Source organism: Podarcis melisellensis (genome assembly GCF_964234715.1).
Source record: "Podarcis melisellensis genome assembly, chromosome: 1".
NCBI classification, from domain to species: Eukaryota; Metazoa; Chordata; class Lepidosauria; order Squamata; family Lacertidae; genus Podarcis; species Podarcis melisellensis.
Window position 1 is genome coordinate 70,887,738 of NC_138528.1, and position 17,522 is coordinate 70,905,259.

The window sequence follows — 17,522 nt, forward strand, 5'->3', positions numbered from 1 at the left end:
AACGCCAATAGTGCTTTTATTTCCCCGGGCCCCTCTTGGAGAACTCAAAATGTTTGACACTCTGGAAGCTCTCAGAACCTGCCTGTCTGTTTGGATCCAGTGTTCTTGAAAGTTGTTTGTGTAATGTTGCATGCTTTTGCAGTACCATGCAAAAACATTCCCGAACCAGCCAACTGCAGATGCGCATACGTATCTTTTGTGTTGCTTAACTAGGTGTCTTAAATAAAGCTTGTATCATTTGCTGCCTAAAGCAAAACATAACTAGAATGTAATGAAAATAGCTCAGGGAACAGTGATGCTAACGTGAATGAAGACTTGGTTTGAAATGGTAATACTTCTGGCAATGCATGAGTGATGGGGAAATGTTCATTAGTGAACAAAAAACTTGCAAGTGGCTCATTCTGCCTTTAGCAATGGGGAAAAGGTGGAGGGGTGGAAGAGAGGGAAGACTTGGGCATATCCTTGATGTGGCAACAAGCCATACATCTGAATAGGAAACCCCTCATTCAAAGTTGAAAAAGATTTGCGTTGCCCTACAAAATCAAGTCATACAGAATCTATCTGGAGAACACCTTTCAGCCTGAAGTAGCCATTTTCCCCCCAACAACTGAAATATTTGTTAAAATGGCCTCTTATAAAGGGTGCTTCTTTGAACATACTGAGTCATAGACTTGAAGAGTGGACCGAGTCCAAGCCCCTGCAATGCAGGAATCCTGCCCACAGCTGCCCCGGGGTGGGCTTGAACCACCAACTTTCTGGTTAACAGACAGATGCACTGTGCCACCCGAGGTGTAGTCCTGGCGTGATTTCAAACAATGCACCAGCAGCAGTGACTTCTTCTTGTTTCCCCTTTAGCCTGCAGTGTCTGCTCCAGAGGGTCCCCCCAACCCCTCTGCAGGTAGATTTCTAGGGTGTATGGAGAGAAAATGAAAGTTCCAATGCTCAAATGGAAGCCTGTTGCACAAGGGGGATAACACTCACTGTTAAGACTGGTTATACATCAGTGAACAAGAAGTAATTTATATTCTCATCAGTTTAAGGAAAACTGCACAACCCTTGGAAATAGGCAACTGCAAGAAGGAAGCCATTACTGGTTGTTTTTACATTCAAGTCTCAAAATTACATTAATACTCAATTTGCAAATGGAACACTCTCCAACCTAGAATGAAATATAATATATTGTCAACATTTGCATCCTTCAATTATAATCGTATACAGTAGCAGATAGTGAAGTGGACGTCACTGCTATTTACCAAAAAACAAGGGCATGGCAGGAAGAACAGCATGGTACAAATACACCACCACCACATTAGCTGTGCTGGTGCATTTGCATCATCACCATCTTGCTTCTCTCAGAAAGCTGCAGCGATTCACCTGCCAGGAGGTAAGGTAAGCACCTCCCCCCCATCCCACAATCTGCTACCGGCTTACAACTCATGTAAATTAATTTGCAGCACAAAAGCAGTTTTACATTAAGAAATCTTTACAAATCTGGTGGAAAAAACAGATTTTTATTCACATGGTCAAGATAACATCTTATTCTGCCAATTTTAAATAAGACAGCTCTACGGCATCCTTCTCTGAAGAGGCATTGCATGGGACACAAAAAATGACCAATGTGATCCCTCGGTGAATAGAACAGGTCTTACGCCACGAGAGCAGAAGCTGTGGATGATTCACTAGACAGAAGGAGGCAAAAGAGAGATGTCAAGATGTGGCAAGTGCAACACCCACAAGACTGCATTTAGGAATCTTATGACAATTCCAACGGCTCACTCAGACATCCAAGGAAGGGCTGAGCCAACACAAAAGAAAAACCTTTCTGGTGGAAACTACGAATGTTTGGAACACAATCATCACAGTGAGCAACCTGCAAATGAGGCAACTGAATGCTTAAAGAACTGTGGAGAAACTCTAGCCTAGTATACCCGTTAGCAGGATTAGCACATATTTCTAACAAGTTTTCTATTACAGATGCACTACATATATAGCACCTGTAGGCCAACAGTACTCACATGGGCCGGAAAGAGCTGACTTCTTTTAAAGAAGCATATCCCAATTGCATTTAATTGCTACATTACCCTTTAAAATAAAACTGAGCCTATAGGTCGCCAGCCTATTGTCAAATCAGATGTAACTGAAATTTTAGGTTTAGAACATTATGACAGCAGCTTTCCTTACATAAGTGCTATCACCCCCCCCCCAACTCCAATGTCATAAGGTTGGGAAACTGAAACCTGCTGCCTACTTTTTTTTTTCTTCAAGGAAAATTTCTACACCAGGATCAAGAGCAAATTATACTTACTACTTCCAATTAGGTGGGAGTACTCTCTTGGTCTTGTAATAACGAGCAAGCCTATGAATTCTGCTCTCAATCAAAATGAGACGGAATTTGGCATCTTTATCCTAAGGGGGGAAAACCAATTTTCTTATAAATACTGCTTTTTAACAAAAGAAACTAACTAGACAGGGAAGGGGATGTTCAGTGAAATCTTACATAATGGATTTCCCCAACCTAGAGGCACGATCTTCTGCAATTGTTCTTAGAACAACTGCAGGTCCCATTTTATAACCTTGAGGATGGAGTATAGCCAGCTTACCTTCCGGTTCCTCTCAAGATGCTTACGGACAGCCACAGCCTTCTTGATCAAGTGGTAAAGGTCTTCTGGAAGGTCAGGGGCAAGTCCTTTGGATTTAAGAATCCTTAGAATTTTGTTGCCTGTCACAAAACGAACTTGGGCAACACCATGGGAGTCCCTGAGGATCACACCTGAAACAGAAATAATTACACTTTTAGAAATGCAAGACAACTCAGCTATGATTGGAAATGTTCACTCAACCAAGGAATTATTAGTCAATACAAGGGAGAACTATTCTGATGGAAATAAAAAATGGTTTCCTACAGTTATCACAGAGAGCAACCTGAGCGAAACAGTGCTATGCACACTTAGAAATACAGATACTCAACCTAATAGCGACTACACAGCACCTTGAAATTTTAGAAGCAATGGAATTTGAGGGCTGAAACCAAAGAAATCTTTGAAATTTAATGGGCTGAAATATTTATTTAGCAACACGCCCAAACACACAGTGCTCCAATCCAATGTATTACACATGATTTAAGACTTATATGCTTAACCCAAGACAGAAATGCAGCTATACCATCTGAGCACTCCACTAGCAATAGTCAAGCAACACAACTAGAACTGTAAAAACTCTATGTAGCCAACAGGAGTACTACCTGCCAAATGTGATATATGAGCTCAACATACCAATTTGTGAGGGAGTTAGGCCCTTCTTCGCCAACTTGTAGATCTGCTCTTTGACGTCATCAGAAGTAAGTTTGAGCCACTGTAATAATTCAATTGTGAGCCAGATTAGTTCACACATAGCTTATGTTGGTAGTATAGACTAACACCCAGAATCAAATTGGGACTACACTAACCATGCAATACATTATATAGCATTGATACAGTTTTAGAAAATGCAACTATCTAGGAGTCTTTCAAACAATCCTCTCTGCTAAATCTTAATGCATATCCTTGTAGCATTTATTTTCAGAAAACAGTGGTGGGATGCATTGTAACCGCACAGTAGCTGCTATGCTGTTTTATTCGTTTTATGTTGAATTTTTGTTTTAATTGATAGCTTTTAAATTGTACCTATGTACAAATGTATACCACTTTTGTTCAGGATCACTATAAGAAATTATAAAGAGGTCCAAAAGGACTACTCCAAACTAGTAAAGTGACAAATGCAATTCAGTGTGAACAACTGTAAATAGGCACATGTGTGTATGGGGGGGGGGGAGAATATCAATATATATGCTCATGGGGTCAGAACCAGCAGAGACTTCCCAGGAAGGAAATATTGTGGTCATAGCAGACAGGTTGATAAAAAGACAGTAACTGAGTGTGTGGCAGCTGCAAAAAAGGCAAATACCATGTTAGGGATCATTAGGAAAGGAATTGAAAATAAAACTGTCATTATACAAATTTGTCTAAGACCATCAATGATTACTAACCATGATGATTTTGCTCCTCCATCATGGTCAGAGGCAACATGCTTCCGAATACCGCTTGCTAAAAACTACAGGAGGAGAGAATGCTCTTTTGTGCTCAGATTCTGCTTGCAGGTTTCCCACAGGCTTCTAGGTGGCCACTGTGAGAACAAGATACTGACCTGATCCAGCAGGCTCTTCTTATGTTCTTACCTTTCAAACCATTTCCAGTGCCACACTAAACTGAATGTATACAGTTGCAGCCACAGACAAATTTCAGTGTGCTTCATTAATATAAACATTTGAGAAAGGCTTGCCTATTATTTAACTACCTGTTGAACGGCACTTTAGAGAGTACTTCGCTGTACTAAGACCTTATAGAAAACAGGACACTTTGACAAAGGCATGATAGCATCACTGTTTATACACTGTAGGCCAAAATAGTTTTCTACAATGGCAACCCACTTGAATATTATTTGACTGTACACCATAATACATTCCCCATATTTGTTAAGCCAAAGCAGGATCACAAACAACTGAAGATATTACTTACTGTGGGCACACTTCGCCTATAGGGCAAGGCAGACTGGGACAGGCCCTTCCTGTGGGAAAAGAAACCGAAGGAAATGAGTATAAAGTTTTAAACATGCATTTCTGGAAACATGGCAGACAAGCAGCTCATTATCTGATACCCAACAGAGTCATCAACTTGCTGCAGCAGCAACCCATAAATGTTATGACCACCCGTGATGCTTCCAAGACCGTGTGCAGTCAAACCAATGGAAAAATAAAAACTCTTGAACTACAACAGCCCCACTATTTTCTGGTTTTATAAAAAGGGAGGGAGGAAAGCTACTCTCCCCGACGATTTCATTTTTACTAAATCAAGTCTGAGCCCAAGTCTCCAAGCGTGGCGGTTTCCCGCGGCCCGACTCCAAAGGCCTCCCCGGGAGAAAGTCGGGAAGCCCAGGGTGAAAACCACCCTGCGTCTCCATTCACAATGAGCCTCAGGATCCAGGCCCAGGCTAATGGTCAGCCAGAAACAGCGAGGCCGAGGCCGTCCATGGACACCCGGGAGACAAGGCGGCTTCTCTCCTCGAGGCCTCCGAGAAAGGGCCACGAAGCAACGCGCCGCCAGCCCACAGCCCGGCCCCACCAGCTCCCCCCGGCCCCAGGAGCGCTAGAGAGCGCGCCCTCCTCTCCAGCCCCGGCCCTCGCCTCCTTTCCCCCCTCCGCGGACGACTCACCCAGGAGCGTGCATGCGACCCATGATGGCGGCGGCGGCGGCGAAAAGGAAGAGGAAAGCGAGGTGGCCGCGCAGATCTACCCTTTCCTGCAGTCGGAAGTGACGTCAGCGCGCTCGGCCGCCGCTCTCGGGTTTCCTGTTTTGTTTGGAGACATCCATTTTGCTTCGCTAGAGCCATAGAGTTCGCGGCAAGCTAGAGGGGCAGCGCAGCCAGTCTATTTTCACTCGCGGGAAGGGAGCCGGAGGCGCGGGTCGCTCAGTGGCGGGCGCGGCTGGCGGGAAGGGGCTTTTTCAGCGCCAGTGGCCATAAGAGCCTTAGTGGATCCCAACAGGGGTTGACTACACCTCAGTGATGAAAGGGTCCGGTAGAGAACAGCAGGCGATCCTCTAGATGCCATTCAAATAGCATTCAAACAATGCCATTCAAATTAAGTGACATAAAGCGTTACAATCGCTATATATCGAAAGCGCAGTAGCACATAAGCAAAACTAAGAATTCCTCAAAAGCAATCGATACGGTTCATTACGCACTTCATAGTGATGCGAAATATGAGAAACAGCTGCTGTGACAAATGACAGTCTCCCTGATCAGGGGTTTCTTCATAGAGTTCACCAAGGGCGCTTCTTTTTAACCCTCAGAGAGGATCGATCGCTTCCATGCTGTTTTTGCAGGGATGGAGCAACAAATTCCATAGAAGACTCAGAGTGTCTTGAGAGGACTATTTCTCCATATAGATACTGTGAGCATAACCTATCTATATTTCAGATTGAACATTGTTTTCTCCCAAATGTTGATTACAGAGGTGACAGTCAAATAAGGCAGGAGCAGAACTTGTTTCCTCAGGTGACATTTTCCCACCCTGTGTGTGTGTGTGTATTCTCTGTATATTATGAAACCATGTTTTAATAAGAACCTCCACCTCCACCTGAAATATTGAGACAGTAAAACAGAGTAACTGAGTTCCTTGGCTTGACCTATGCTAGAGCGCTGATGTGTAGTGTTGTAATGCAACTACCATGACACCTACAGTATAGTTTCCAGAAGGGACTACCATGCACAGTACTGTATGTTTTCATTGAATTGTAAAATTGGAACCCCTAGCTCTATTTGCCCAACACAGGGCTTGAGCCAATAACCAGAAATTAAGAATGTCATGTTCTACTGTGTGTATTTTTTCTTTTAAAATAAACTTGCATCTAAATCATAGCTGTCAACGTTTCCCTTTTTTAAAGGGAAATTCCCTTATTCCGAATAGGATTCCTCGCAAGAAAAGGGAAAAGTTGACAGCTATGATCCTAAAGGTGTTCTGCAATTACTAATCCATAATATTTAACATGCAAACCATCTGCTTGTCCAATCAAGCACTATATTTGACATTACAAAGAGGCAGGTAGGTAGCCGTGTTGGTCTGATGCAGTCAAAATATATATTTAAAAATTAAAAAAATTGTCCAGTAGCACCTTAGAGACCAACTAAGTTTGTTCTTGGTATAAGCTTTCGTGTGCATGCACACTTCTTCAGATACACTGAAACAGAAGTCACCAGACCCTTATATATAGTGAGAGGGTGGGGAGGGGTTTTTCTCAGGAGGGTAGGAGGAGATGGGTGACTGACTCAATGGGTATGGTAAACCTGTTGACTGTTAATGACTGCAATTATTCCTACAGGAAAAAGCAAGGGATAGTATGCAGATGATTAGCATGTGTAATGAGACAGGAATCCAATATCTCTATTAAGACCAGGTGTTAATAGAGATATTAATAGAGATATCAATTTTTTTAATTTTTTAACATATTCAGTTACAAAGAAGCAAACTCTAGTGAATGGCAGCTGTTATGTTTGGTAGATGTGAGCATGTTCAGGTGATGTACTTTTGACATGAAACTGTTTTTCTTGACTATTTTCCTTTCCTGCAGGAAACAGCTATACTTTTACAACCACTGAGGAAGTAAAAGCAGTGAGTGGAGATGCTATTCAGCAGAAAACAGCACAAATAAAAAAGGATAGGAAGCCCCTTCGACATCCAATTTCAGCCCAATGGCAGCATGGTTTTAAATAAAATCCCAAGCACTCAAAGAACTGCCATCAGTTTTGCAAACCCAGCCAACATAGTGTGTAAACCGCTGAGAGTATTTGCTTTGTGTGCTGTTGCCACAAAAGTCAGCCAGATAGTGAAATAAAGACAATACAGTAGTAATTTTTAAAATGTGACTAAATGCTGTTCTACATTTTCTGCAGAAAAGGAAAATATAGCAGCTGTGCACTCTGAAGCTGATGAAATTTTAAAGGTGCCCTCATTTATCTGAGCTGTACAACCACCAACTCCAGAAAATGCAGTGGCTTTGAGTTTTGTACTTCAAACCAGTCACAAGTAGTAGCCAAAGATAGAAATTTGCTAATAGCAAACAACAGAGAATTTAGGCTTTGCTAATTGAATGGGTAATAGTAAAATATATTACAAGGCACCTACATTATTTTTGTAGCTTGTGTTTGTTTTTCTACTTCCCTACACACACATACCAGTGTTTGTAGAAAAAGAGGCAATACGTTATTTATTCCAGAATAGTGTTTAATGTAATTGTAGGACAGTTATGGAGTCACATTTAACCCACATATTATGGGTTAGGATACCGATAGAAATACTGTACTGTACATCCTTATTAGCTATCAGTGTAATATAACTGAAGTATTTGGTTCTTACAGATAAATAGACAATTCAAGGCAAACTTCTACATTTGCTCCCAATGCATTTCATTATCTATGAACCTTTGCCATACTTTTTTTTAGTCACAGTATGAGAGTACAAAGCACAGAAGGGAATTAATTCCTATGGATTGTGAGAATGGTGCTATATTGCCTGAATGGTTTTCCTCCATGTAACATGCATAGGCTACAATCTAAAACAAACAGACTTAAGTCCATTGGTGTAAATGAGCTTAAGCATACATAACTCTGCATTATACTGTGCCCCTAACTCAGCAAATACCAGAAATAAAATTTCTTCAATTTGAAAGCTGCACTGTATAGTATCCTAGAAAGAGCAATCAGGTTTTTAAGGCAACATACTAAGATTTCTGCACCATTTTAATTTTAAAAATAGAGAAATATCAAAGATCTCTTGAGCTTTCATACATATGTGTAGATCATAAAAAAGCAGTAATATTTAAAAAATTCAGTGCAAAGTCATAGCCAGGTTATTTAGTACAGAAAATGTGGAGATCATTTTTCTTACAGCAAGATGTTTTCCTCAAAAGTACATAGACACAATTTTCTTTCTAGCTGCAGTCCATACATGTTGCATAAGATTTTCTTTGATTAACAATGTATAAAATGCCAGTAAGACCACATTTTAAAAACACGAAAGTGTTAAATGTTAACCCAATTATTCCCTCCTCCCCTTTTGTGTATACCAAACTAAGATAATCATCTGTTGTGTATCACACCACTATAAATAATTCAAGAGATGCAAAATTAATGTTGTTCCTCTACAGTTTTTAATGGTAAATGAAGAACAGTTTAAGAATCTACCAACGTGTACTTTATTTTTAAAAGTGGTGAAGGTGGGCAAAGGCACAGGCCTGGACAAACACTGGCAAATGCTACCATTAGATAGCATACATATTCTAACCAGCATCCAGCCAAGAGTCTTTTTAATGTTGCATTTTGTGCTGTAACATACTGTGCTCTAGTAGCAGACTGCAAAAAAGCAGTACATATTGCTTCCAGTAATTTAATGGAACGTTTCACAAAAACAGTAGTCTACTTTCCTGTCTGGTTGTGGTTCTATTGATGAAATGGAATGCATCTCAAAAAGCATCAAGTGAGCAGGAAATACAATCTAGTTAGTTTATATATAGGTTACTATTTACATACTGAACTCAAAGCTAATAAAACCAGGACTTTTTAAACCTCAAGTAGCTTTTGTTAGCCACAATGTAATTTTGATACTGAGAAATATTCCAAGGTTTTATTGTACAATTGGACCACAAATATTTCAGGCAGCAAAATGTTATTCCCATTTCTCCCTTGCACTTTTTAATATTAGGTCCGAAAATGGAGACCTCACTATGCTTTAGGGTAAATAAATTAGATCAAATTTTAGTTCAGTTGCCCGGCAAATAAAGATTGTCATTGTCTACTTTATCCTCCTTTATCATTGCATAATTTTGCTTTAAGCTCATTATTACGGACAGTTGAGAGATCAGCTTTATTCAAAGTATTTGGGCTTTAGCTTTAAATGTATCAGGTGATATCCAACTAGGTCTTGCTCAAAGTAGACCCAATAAAATTAATGGACTTAAATTATGAGTCCATTGATTTCACTGGGCATACTCAAAGTATGGCGAATGTTGGATATTGGCCACGGTGCAATTTAAACACTTCCTACATCAGCTTTTTAAAATCTTCGTTTTACCAGTTAGTAAATTTTATTTATAGCAACCTATCCCTAAGAATCACACAAATGTAGAAAACTAGAATACAATTAAAATCAGTGGATTTCAGAGTGCAATCCACTAAAAGGTGGTGCAGAGCATCTTCCACGCATTTTAGCAAGTCAATTTCTACTGGAGTGAATAAGGTGCTTAGATTACTCTTTTAGTGCTCATAGACTGAAAAACTGTTATTGTGTCCAATCACATCACCCAAAGTTTCTAGTGCAACTTATTCTCAACCGGCAGCTGATACTATGCTCTTCTGCACTTTAAAGTGACCTGGAAACGGAATCCCAAATCCCTACCAAATAATGCATAACCCATAACATGTACTTTCTGGAAATATATGTGCTATGCAGCAAACCATGGCATAAAATAGCTTCAATGTATATCTTAATGTGGCCGTTTATCAAGGTATAACTTAAGGGCGCACAAAAATGATCAAAGTCAACTGGATAAGCGTTTAACATTTTGGTGCCATCTGAGTTTGACTTAAGGAAGCTGAATAAACTTAAAAGGGGGGAGGAATGTTAAATGAAGTATTTATATAGCAAACCATGTGAGCAAACATTCATTCTTTTTTTTAAAAAAAAGCTGGATAAAAAAGTGTTTTAGAAACAATTATCAGAAATGAGGTATAAGAAGCAGCTGAATGACAAAATAAGGCACCATTGTTTATTACTTCCATTACCGGCACTCATTCTGATAATAGCCTCAAAGCGATTTAATGAGTCCAAATGCTCACTAGCTGTCTGTTTAAATCTCCCTTTTGACAGTTTCTACAGCCACTAACTCTTTTCTGACAAGGAGCAATCTTTTTTTTTTACTTTGATATTTTTTTGACATGGTACTGTGTCCGATATCAGCAGCATAAAGCAAGCTTCCAATATATCAACAGGCAAGCAATTCAAATGTGACTGAATCTAATCTATTTTTTTAATTTAAAAAAATCACCCCTTAGATTTAATTTGGAACATCTAGTCAAGGTTTATAACTTCATTATCCACAGATATTAAATTTATACAATTCATTTACAGCAATGCTTGGATATTATTACAGTAAAAGCATGAAGCAGAGCTGGTTTTCCAGAAGCCCTGTTTAAACTTTGTGAAGGCTGGTCCAACAGCAATCTGCCAAGTTGCCATGTTTTATGTTAAAGTGTGTGAGTTATCTTCAAGTAGGAAAAAGTGACCAAATATGGGTGAAGTTGAGTTTATTCAATTCTGTTCTTATTTTCACCTCTCTCAGCTGCCAGGTTCACAAATATGGTACAGCAGCAAGTCGATACCAGTTGACAGTCTCCTTGTTCAAGTTAAATTCCTTTAAGGAGAGTGTGACACCGCCCAGGAAAAAGTTCTCACGCAGCGATTCAGCGCTGAGTACACTTAGCTGAAGTTCCCTTTGCTTTAGGGTCTCTTTGCTATATCCACTGTATACAAGCTATATAAAAAACACACACACAGTAATTCATAAACAATGAAAGCCAAGACAGTTTATTTACAAAACATCCAGGATTAACTTACAAAAACTGATGCTGACTAAGACAGATCCCTGTATAGAATACGTCTTTATTTTCTACTCTTAGGCTTATTACCATTTGCTGGGTGACTGAGGTAACCTTCTGCCTCAATCAGCCATATGGAAGATAGGTATATGATAATGGTAAAGGTACCCCTGACCGTTAGGTCCAGTTGCGGAAGACTCTGGGGTTGCACGCTCATCTTGCTATATAGGCTGATGGAGCAGGCGTTTGTCTGCAGACAGCTTCTGGGTCATGTGGCCAGCATGGTGAACCAGAGCAGCATATGGTGAACCAGAGCAGCACATGGAAACACCGTTTACCTTACCACCGGAGTGGTACCTATTTATCTACTTGCACTTTGATGTGCTTTCGAACTGCTAGGTGGGTAGGAGCTGGGACCGAGCAATGGGAGCTCACCCCATCACGGGGAATCAAACCACCGACCTTCTGATTGGCAAGCCCTAGGCTCTTTGGTTTAGACCACAGCGCCACCCGCTGGTACCTGAACTCAAATGTATGTTTTTAAGGTACAGTCATACCTCGGGATGAATACGCTTCAGGTTAAGCATTTTCGGGTTGCGCTCCGCAGCCACCCGGAAGTAATGGAGCACGTTACTTCCAGGTTTCGCCACTCGTGCATGCACAGACGCTCAAAATGACATTGCGCGCATGTGCAAAAGCAGCGAAATGCGACCTGTGCACGCGTGTTACGTTTGCTTCAGGATGCGAACAGGGCTCTGGAACGGATCCCGCTGTATTTCTTTTGACCATTCATTCATTCATTCATTCATTTAGAGTGGGAATGGTGTTGGGTTGTTGTTTTAAATCCTTTTATTAAATACTGGGATATGCTCACTAATTTATGTTTCAAAACATTCCACTCCCTGAACTAGCACCTACCCTTTGAAGGGCAAGTTTAATTAGTGATGAAAGTTGGAAAGGGACAATGTCAACATAGTTAAATGTCCCTGATTTCCATGCACACACTTCCCATCTGCATCCCCTGGGATTACAACAGCAAAAAATTCTTCAATTAGTCATTGACCTATTTACTCTGCTGTCAAGGATTGTTCACAAATATTCTAACATCTTAGCTTAAATGCAGTTGCAGTGGTGTATTTCTAGTGTCTGCCACCCCCTAGGCAGAAGAGATTTGTTGGGGTACAGGGACAGGAAGGAGAGAGGAAGAGGGACGTACAAGGATCACCAGATTGCCTGCACAAGCCCTTTGTAACCTTTTGGGTATCTACTCAGAAGTAAATACCAGTGAACCAAATTGAGCTTACCCACTCCCCCAAGTGTGTACAGTTTAAGACCTCAGTGATTTGATCTACTGAAAACAGGCTTGTAAAAATAAGCTTTAAAAATGGACTTGCAAATTTCCCTTCCTACCTTCTCCCCCAATTTCATATTCCATTGTTTTAACTGTAACATTCAGAAGCCTGAGAATATTTTTTTTTTAAAGAGGCAGATTTTCAGGAAAAATCCTGGCACTGGATTCTTGCTTGAAGAAAATATTTTAGAAGAGGCTCTCCTCTCCCACTCCAAATTAATAAATAGGGATACAGTGCTTTCAAGGATAAAGCTAACCTCCCAATTTTTGAAATCATTCCCTGTTATTGGAGAGGGGCACCATGGTTAACTGGGATATGAGAGAAGATCATTCTCTGTGATCCACACTGAGCATCCTGAAAAGGTGGTAGACTTCTCTTAACAGCTTAAGGCATCTTGGGATGTTAAAGCAATTGGAAAATTGTACAGCCAGGCATATATATATATATATTCTGACCCCAAGCTGTTCATACAGCATGGGTTATGGCAGCTGCAGGATAGATGTGATTTAGAGTATGTTTCTTACTTCCATTGAGGCAATTCAATGGGGGCCCACTGTTGTGTTCCATCAGTTATAGCTATGTAACATGGATTTGCTTTGAAAAGCCACCGAATATTATACATAGCTTATTTCAGCTTACCATTTCATTGAATGTTGGATTTCTTGTTTTCCGTGATATCTTGGTTTTCCGTTTAGAGGTTTTATGTATGTCCGGAAGCAGGTACGTTTTCACATATGGATTTGGGTCTGTGCCATCATCAGTCACCTGAGAATGAGAGCACATCTCTGGTGTAAGAAACAACCATCAACCATACTGAAATAAAGTAAGACACTGGCGTTGCTGTTTAAATAACACAGGGATTTTTTATCATAGGGATCATACCCTTAGAAATAACTGTTGGTAAGAGCAAACTACTTGTCACCAAAATCTACTATGAACTATCATATGCATTTTCCAGTTTTGTACATACCAGATCCTTAATGTGCATCACCATGATAAACAGAGTGCTGTTTCTATAGGAGATAGATAGTTTAACTTCTCCTCCTACTTTGCCCGAGGTAGGACTTGAAGGGCTCACATCTTAAAAAAAGAAAAGGCAGAATGATATTTCCCTCTACATTCCATAGTCAGAACGTTATCTAACCTGTGCACTTGTCATTCCCTTTTCCCACAGAGGGAAAATCATTCCCTGCTATCAGAGAGTGGCACCATGGGTAACTGGGATGTGAGAGAAAAGCACTCTCTGTGATCAGTACTGGTCATCCTGAAAAGGCCAGTTTATGGAGTTCTGACTACTTGAAATGACAACATGTAATATCACATTACTATTGAAGGAATGGGTTTCCCAAACCAAAAACTGACTGTGCAGGCAGTTTAAAATAGGCACCAAAATCCCTATTTTTCCTTAGCTAAAATCCATTAACGAGCTCCGAGTCAATGTATAAACAAAAACCCGGTTGTATAAACAAGTGCTCAGAGCCCTCTCCTTTATCAGTTCATGACGGCAAGGATGACCTTGGCTGTTCCAGTAGAACAGGGATGACACGTCTAGGTCTTATCTTACGTCCTGACCACACTGACGCACAGACCTAGTCTGGGAACAGCCCAGAGTGTGTTCTTGGAGTTGGTGACCTCTTGCTCCAAGATAAGAGTAGGAACAGGAATACCCTTTTATGGTCAGAAGTACAGGAAGGAAAACCCTTTTATTGTTAAGAATACCAGAGCAGGAACACATGTGATGTCAACCTGCGTGTATAGGCTGACGTGGTTGGATTCCTGGGGAAGGGGGAGAGGGTGCCTGGAGGATATATATACTGCATGAAATTTCTCATTTATTTGGACTTGCTGTGGACTGACCACGCGAGTGCCTTTCTGCTGTTCTGGAGAGCAGAAATAAAGAACTCTTTCTCTGAACCAACCCTTGGTGTCATCTGACTTCCTCCCTCCCTCTTGGGAGGAATGCAGAGCCCACCAATCGGTAAAGTCTAATAAGGCTACACTATCAGAGATGAACCCAACAAACTGTTATTGAGGAGATAGTGACAAAATAGAGTGAACTGCACAAAGCCCACTGGACAAATCACACACACTTTATTAGATAACAAATTCACCTCCTCTCCATCAAAAACTTTCACTACTTAATACCAATATGTTTGTGGTTTGACAATTTCCCACAGAGCTTAAATTACAGATGAGTGTAGAAGGGAGACATTTATTCATGGGTGGACTTCTTTGGCAAAATGAGAAATGTGACATTTGTTGAAATATATTCTATTTGCTGGTTCTTCTATTCAATATAAAATAAGAAATGAAGCAAAAAAAAAGGGGAAGGGAGAAGAAAACCAGCACACAAATTCATTGAACTTGTATTTTAAAATAGAAAAAGAAACCCTCAAATGTAAATCTTTTGAGATACATTCTCTTTCAAGAACACCTTAAACAGGTAAATATTTTTATTCACACTCAAGTTATTTTGAATTATTGGTTTGTATGCTAGGAAAAACCAGGGGCGGGAATGACTGAAATGTTCAATAACTAGTTCAATACAGTTGTCCTCCTGCCTTTATGATTTCCCTTTTTGTGCTTGATAGAATGTAACTACAAGAAATATTTTCACTTTTCAGGACACGATTTAAAAGTGATATTCTTACCTGTACACTTGGCTATTCCATCTATTCCTTCAGCTTTTTCATCACGAAGTATGGGATGGAAGAATGTATAAACAAGATCACACTAGATGTGGAAAGACAAAATGTTATTATATTGTGACTATACCCAACATAAAGGAATTAAAACAATGATGTTTATATTACTTTGTAGAACTACCTCCGAAACATCTGCAGATGCATTCATTAAACTTTGTATGTAGCTGTTCAGTTCCACCTTCCTTTTGGCTGCTACATCCTTTATGTGTGTTCTTCCTAAAACCATCTTACTAGGAAAGCTGCAATATAGATACAATGAACACAACATTAATAACAAGAGTAAGTAGCAACAATCAGTATTTAACTTTTGCTGAAGTAAACAATCAAATACTTCCAAGACTGTAAGACAAGATACTGGTATAATCTATGAGTTGGTCCAAAAGCTTGGGCAATCTTACAATAGAACAGAAGGAACACTGCAAATTATACTGTTGTCAGCTGTCCAGTATTTGTTACTATATCGAGTACTCCAAGTATAAGGTAACATGGCAACACACATGCTCCAAGGAAATATTTTCCACCCTTCTGTCCCCTCTCCCTTTTCTAAAATCACTGAAAGCAAATACTCAAGCATCATCAACTGTTATAGTCCCTTTCAGAAATGAAATGACAAATACAGAAAATAAATTCTCATGTGTCTGCATTACTCAAGAGAACTGAGCAATAATTAATAGCTATTACTAGGCAAAGTTCTGTGTGTGACATCTATGTCATATTCAGAGCAGACCTGCTGAAATAAATGGTGAATGACCAGCACTGCATGTTACCCTTAATATGTTTCTATAACATCCTTTGAGTCATTCTGACACACCATATCCTTAAGAATGGCAGAAAACTGTATACCAGTCTGTGACCCAGGCAGAATTTTAGACTAATTTAAAATGATATTCTTTTCTCAATTAAAAAATGAGTCATGAAATACAGTTTGTTTCAGGGAGAAGCTACTACTACTTTTTACAAAAAGTAAAAAGCTCAACAGCACTTAAGGAGATACTGAAATAAATGAAGGCTTTAGGGCTATGGAACTACAGTGACTGTTCTGTATCCTTCTTTGATACTTTTCTTCAGAGCCAGTTACAACAAAGTGTTGTATACTCACAGCCTAGCTCCTGGAATTTAAGAGTACTGCATACATGGGGAAATGTATTTCATAAAAGGTTAACTTTCACACTTCACTTGTGTATAATCCCAGGAAGTGAGCCTCAGTTCACAGGAAAGGCTATGGCTGATGGGCATAGCATGGCATACATAGATTTTACACGTTGAACTATTGCTATGTCCACTTTTTAATGTTACTGAGAAAATTTAATTGTTGCAAAACATGAAAGCTCAGTGGATTTCAAATTACTTTGTTTATATTTAATTGAGTTTTTAGGAACCTACCCTGGTAACTTCCAAAGAGGAAATAGGATGCCAAGCTTGTTGTGGAATTCCTGGAATTCATCAAATGTCCGAAAAATGAACGTGGGTTCATTTTGCCCCTCTCTTAAAACCCTGACAACATAGATCTGCCAAATCAGAAAGGAACACACTTTAATAACTTTTAAAAACACACACACATAAATTCTTTATTTTATCTATTTCCCATCATCCAACAAAAGAAAGCAAAGACAGTGTCATTGTGTCAAGCATGTAAACACACAAAAAGAACAATAATAATTTCAGTACCAGGTGTTGCAAGTGTGTATACAGGTTTCTTCCTCAGAATTATAGCTCCTCAAAGCTCTTACATAAGAGGGCAGGAAAACGGAGTTTCATTAATGAGAAAAGCAGCAGTGACAGGCTGCAAGCTATTTTCAAGGTTACATTGGTTTTATGTTTGCTGTGACAGGGTGCGTGTGCACACTATGTATATGAACAGGAAGCCAAAAAAGCTGAGCAGGCCCACCCAACATTTACAGAATTCATTTTCTACTGTATGACACTACCCTGGAAATATGTTTCCCTTGTAATGTTATATTGTGGAATTAAAGCTTGGCACTTAGATTTGTGGACAACGCAATTCAGACTGATCATAACCTGGGATCCTGAGCTGTTGAAATAGTATTTCTAAGCTGTTATATAAACACTGAATGATGGCAGACAGGAACTGGCCATGGCTTCCTGATCTGCAGAAGCATGCAAGGCAAAAGAACACACAAACATTCAGGATTTCAGAGTCTATCCCGTTATGGAATGAAGGGAGCTTCTCCATGGCCAACTGCCTCTCTGGCTGGAACCCTTCTTAATAAAGTAACAAACTACTTCTTTCACCCCACAGTTAAATGTCTTGATGAACCTG

At 39.9% G+C, this 17,522-nt stretch overlaps 2 protein-coding genes and 1 long non-coding RNA gene across 4 annotated transcripts in view; 1 reads left to right on the top strand and 2 right to left on the bottom strand.

The window, feature by feature from the left end:
* Nucleotides 1–1,492: 1,492 nt before the first annotated feature.
* RPS13 (ribosomal protein S13) lies at nt 1,493–5,358 on the bottom strand. The gene is made up of 6 exons (XM_081889214.1): nt 5,248–5,358; nt 4,554–4,602; nt 3,273–3,351; nt 2,601–2,770; nt 2,306–2,406; nt 1,493–1,679 (listed from the first exon to the last, which is right to left on the bottom strand). Exons 1-6 carry the CDS (start codon nt 5,268–5,270, stop codon nt 1,646–1,648), a joined length of 456 nt encoding a protein of 151 aa, XP_081745340.1. The 5' UTR covers nt 5,271–5,358; the 3' UTR covers nt 1,493–1,645.
* A 55-nt stretch (nt 5,359–5,413) lies between these two features.
* LOC309357179 lies at nt 5,414–8,362 on the top strand. The gene is made up of 2 exons (XR_014163047.1): nt 5,414–5,951; nt 7,164–8,362. It is a non-coding gene; the product is annotated as an uncharacterized lncRNA (long non-coding RNA).
* PIK3C2A (phosphatidylinositol-4-phosphate 3-kinase catalytic subunit type 2 alpha) overlaps nt 7,796–17,522 on the bottom strand; it is a 49,377-nt gene continuing 39,650 nt past the window's right edge. For both annotated transcript variants that reach the window (XM_081889192.1, XM_081889191.1), the window contains exons 28-33: nt 16,625–16,749; nt 15,363–15,480; nt 15,188–15,269; nt 13,507–13,616; nt 13,176–13,301; nt 7,796–11,120 (exon numbers count right to left, since the gene is read on the bottom strand). In XM_081889192.1, coding sequence (XP_081745318.1) covers nt 10,938–11,120; nt 13,176–13,301; nt 13,507–13,616; nt 15,188–15,269; nt 15,363–15,480; nt 16,625–16,749 — 744 coding nt within the window. In that variant the 3' untranslated portion in view covers nt 7,796–10,937. The remainder of the gene's footprint in view (nt 11,121–13,175; nt 13,302–13,506; nt 13,617–15,187; nt 15,270–15,362; nt 15,481–16,624; nt 16,750–17,522) is intronic.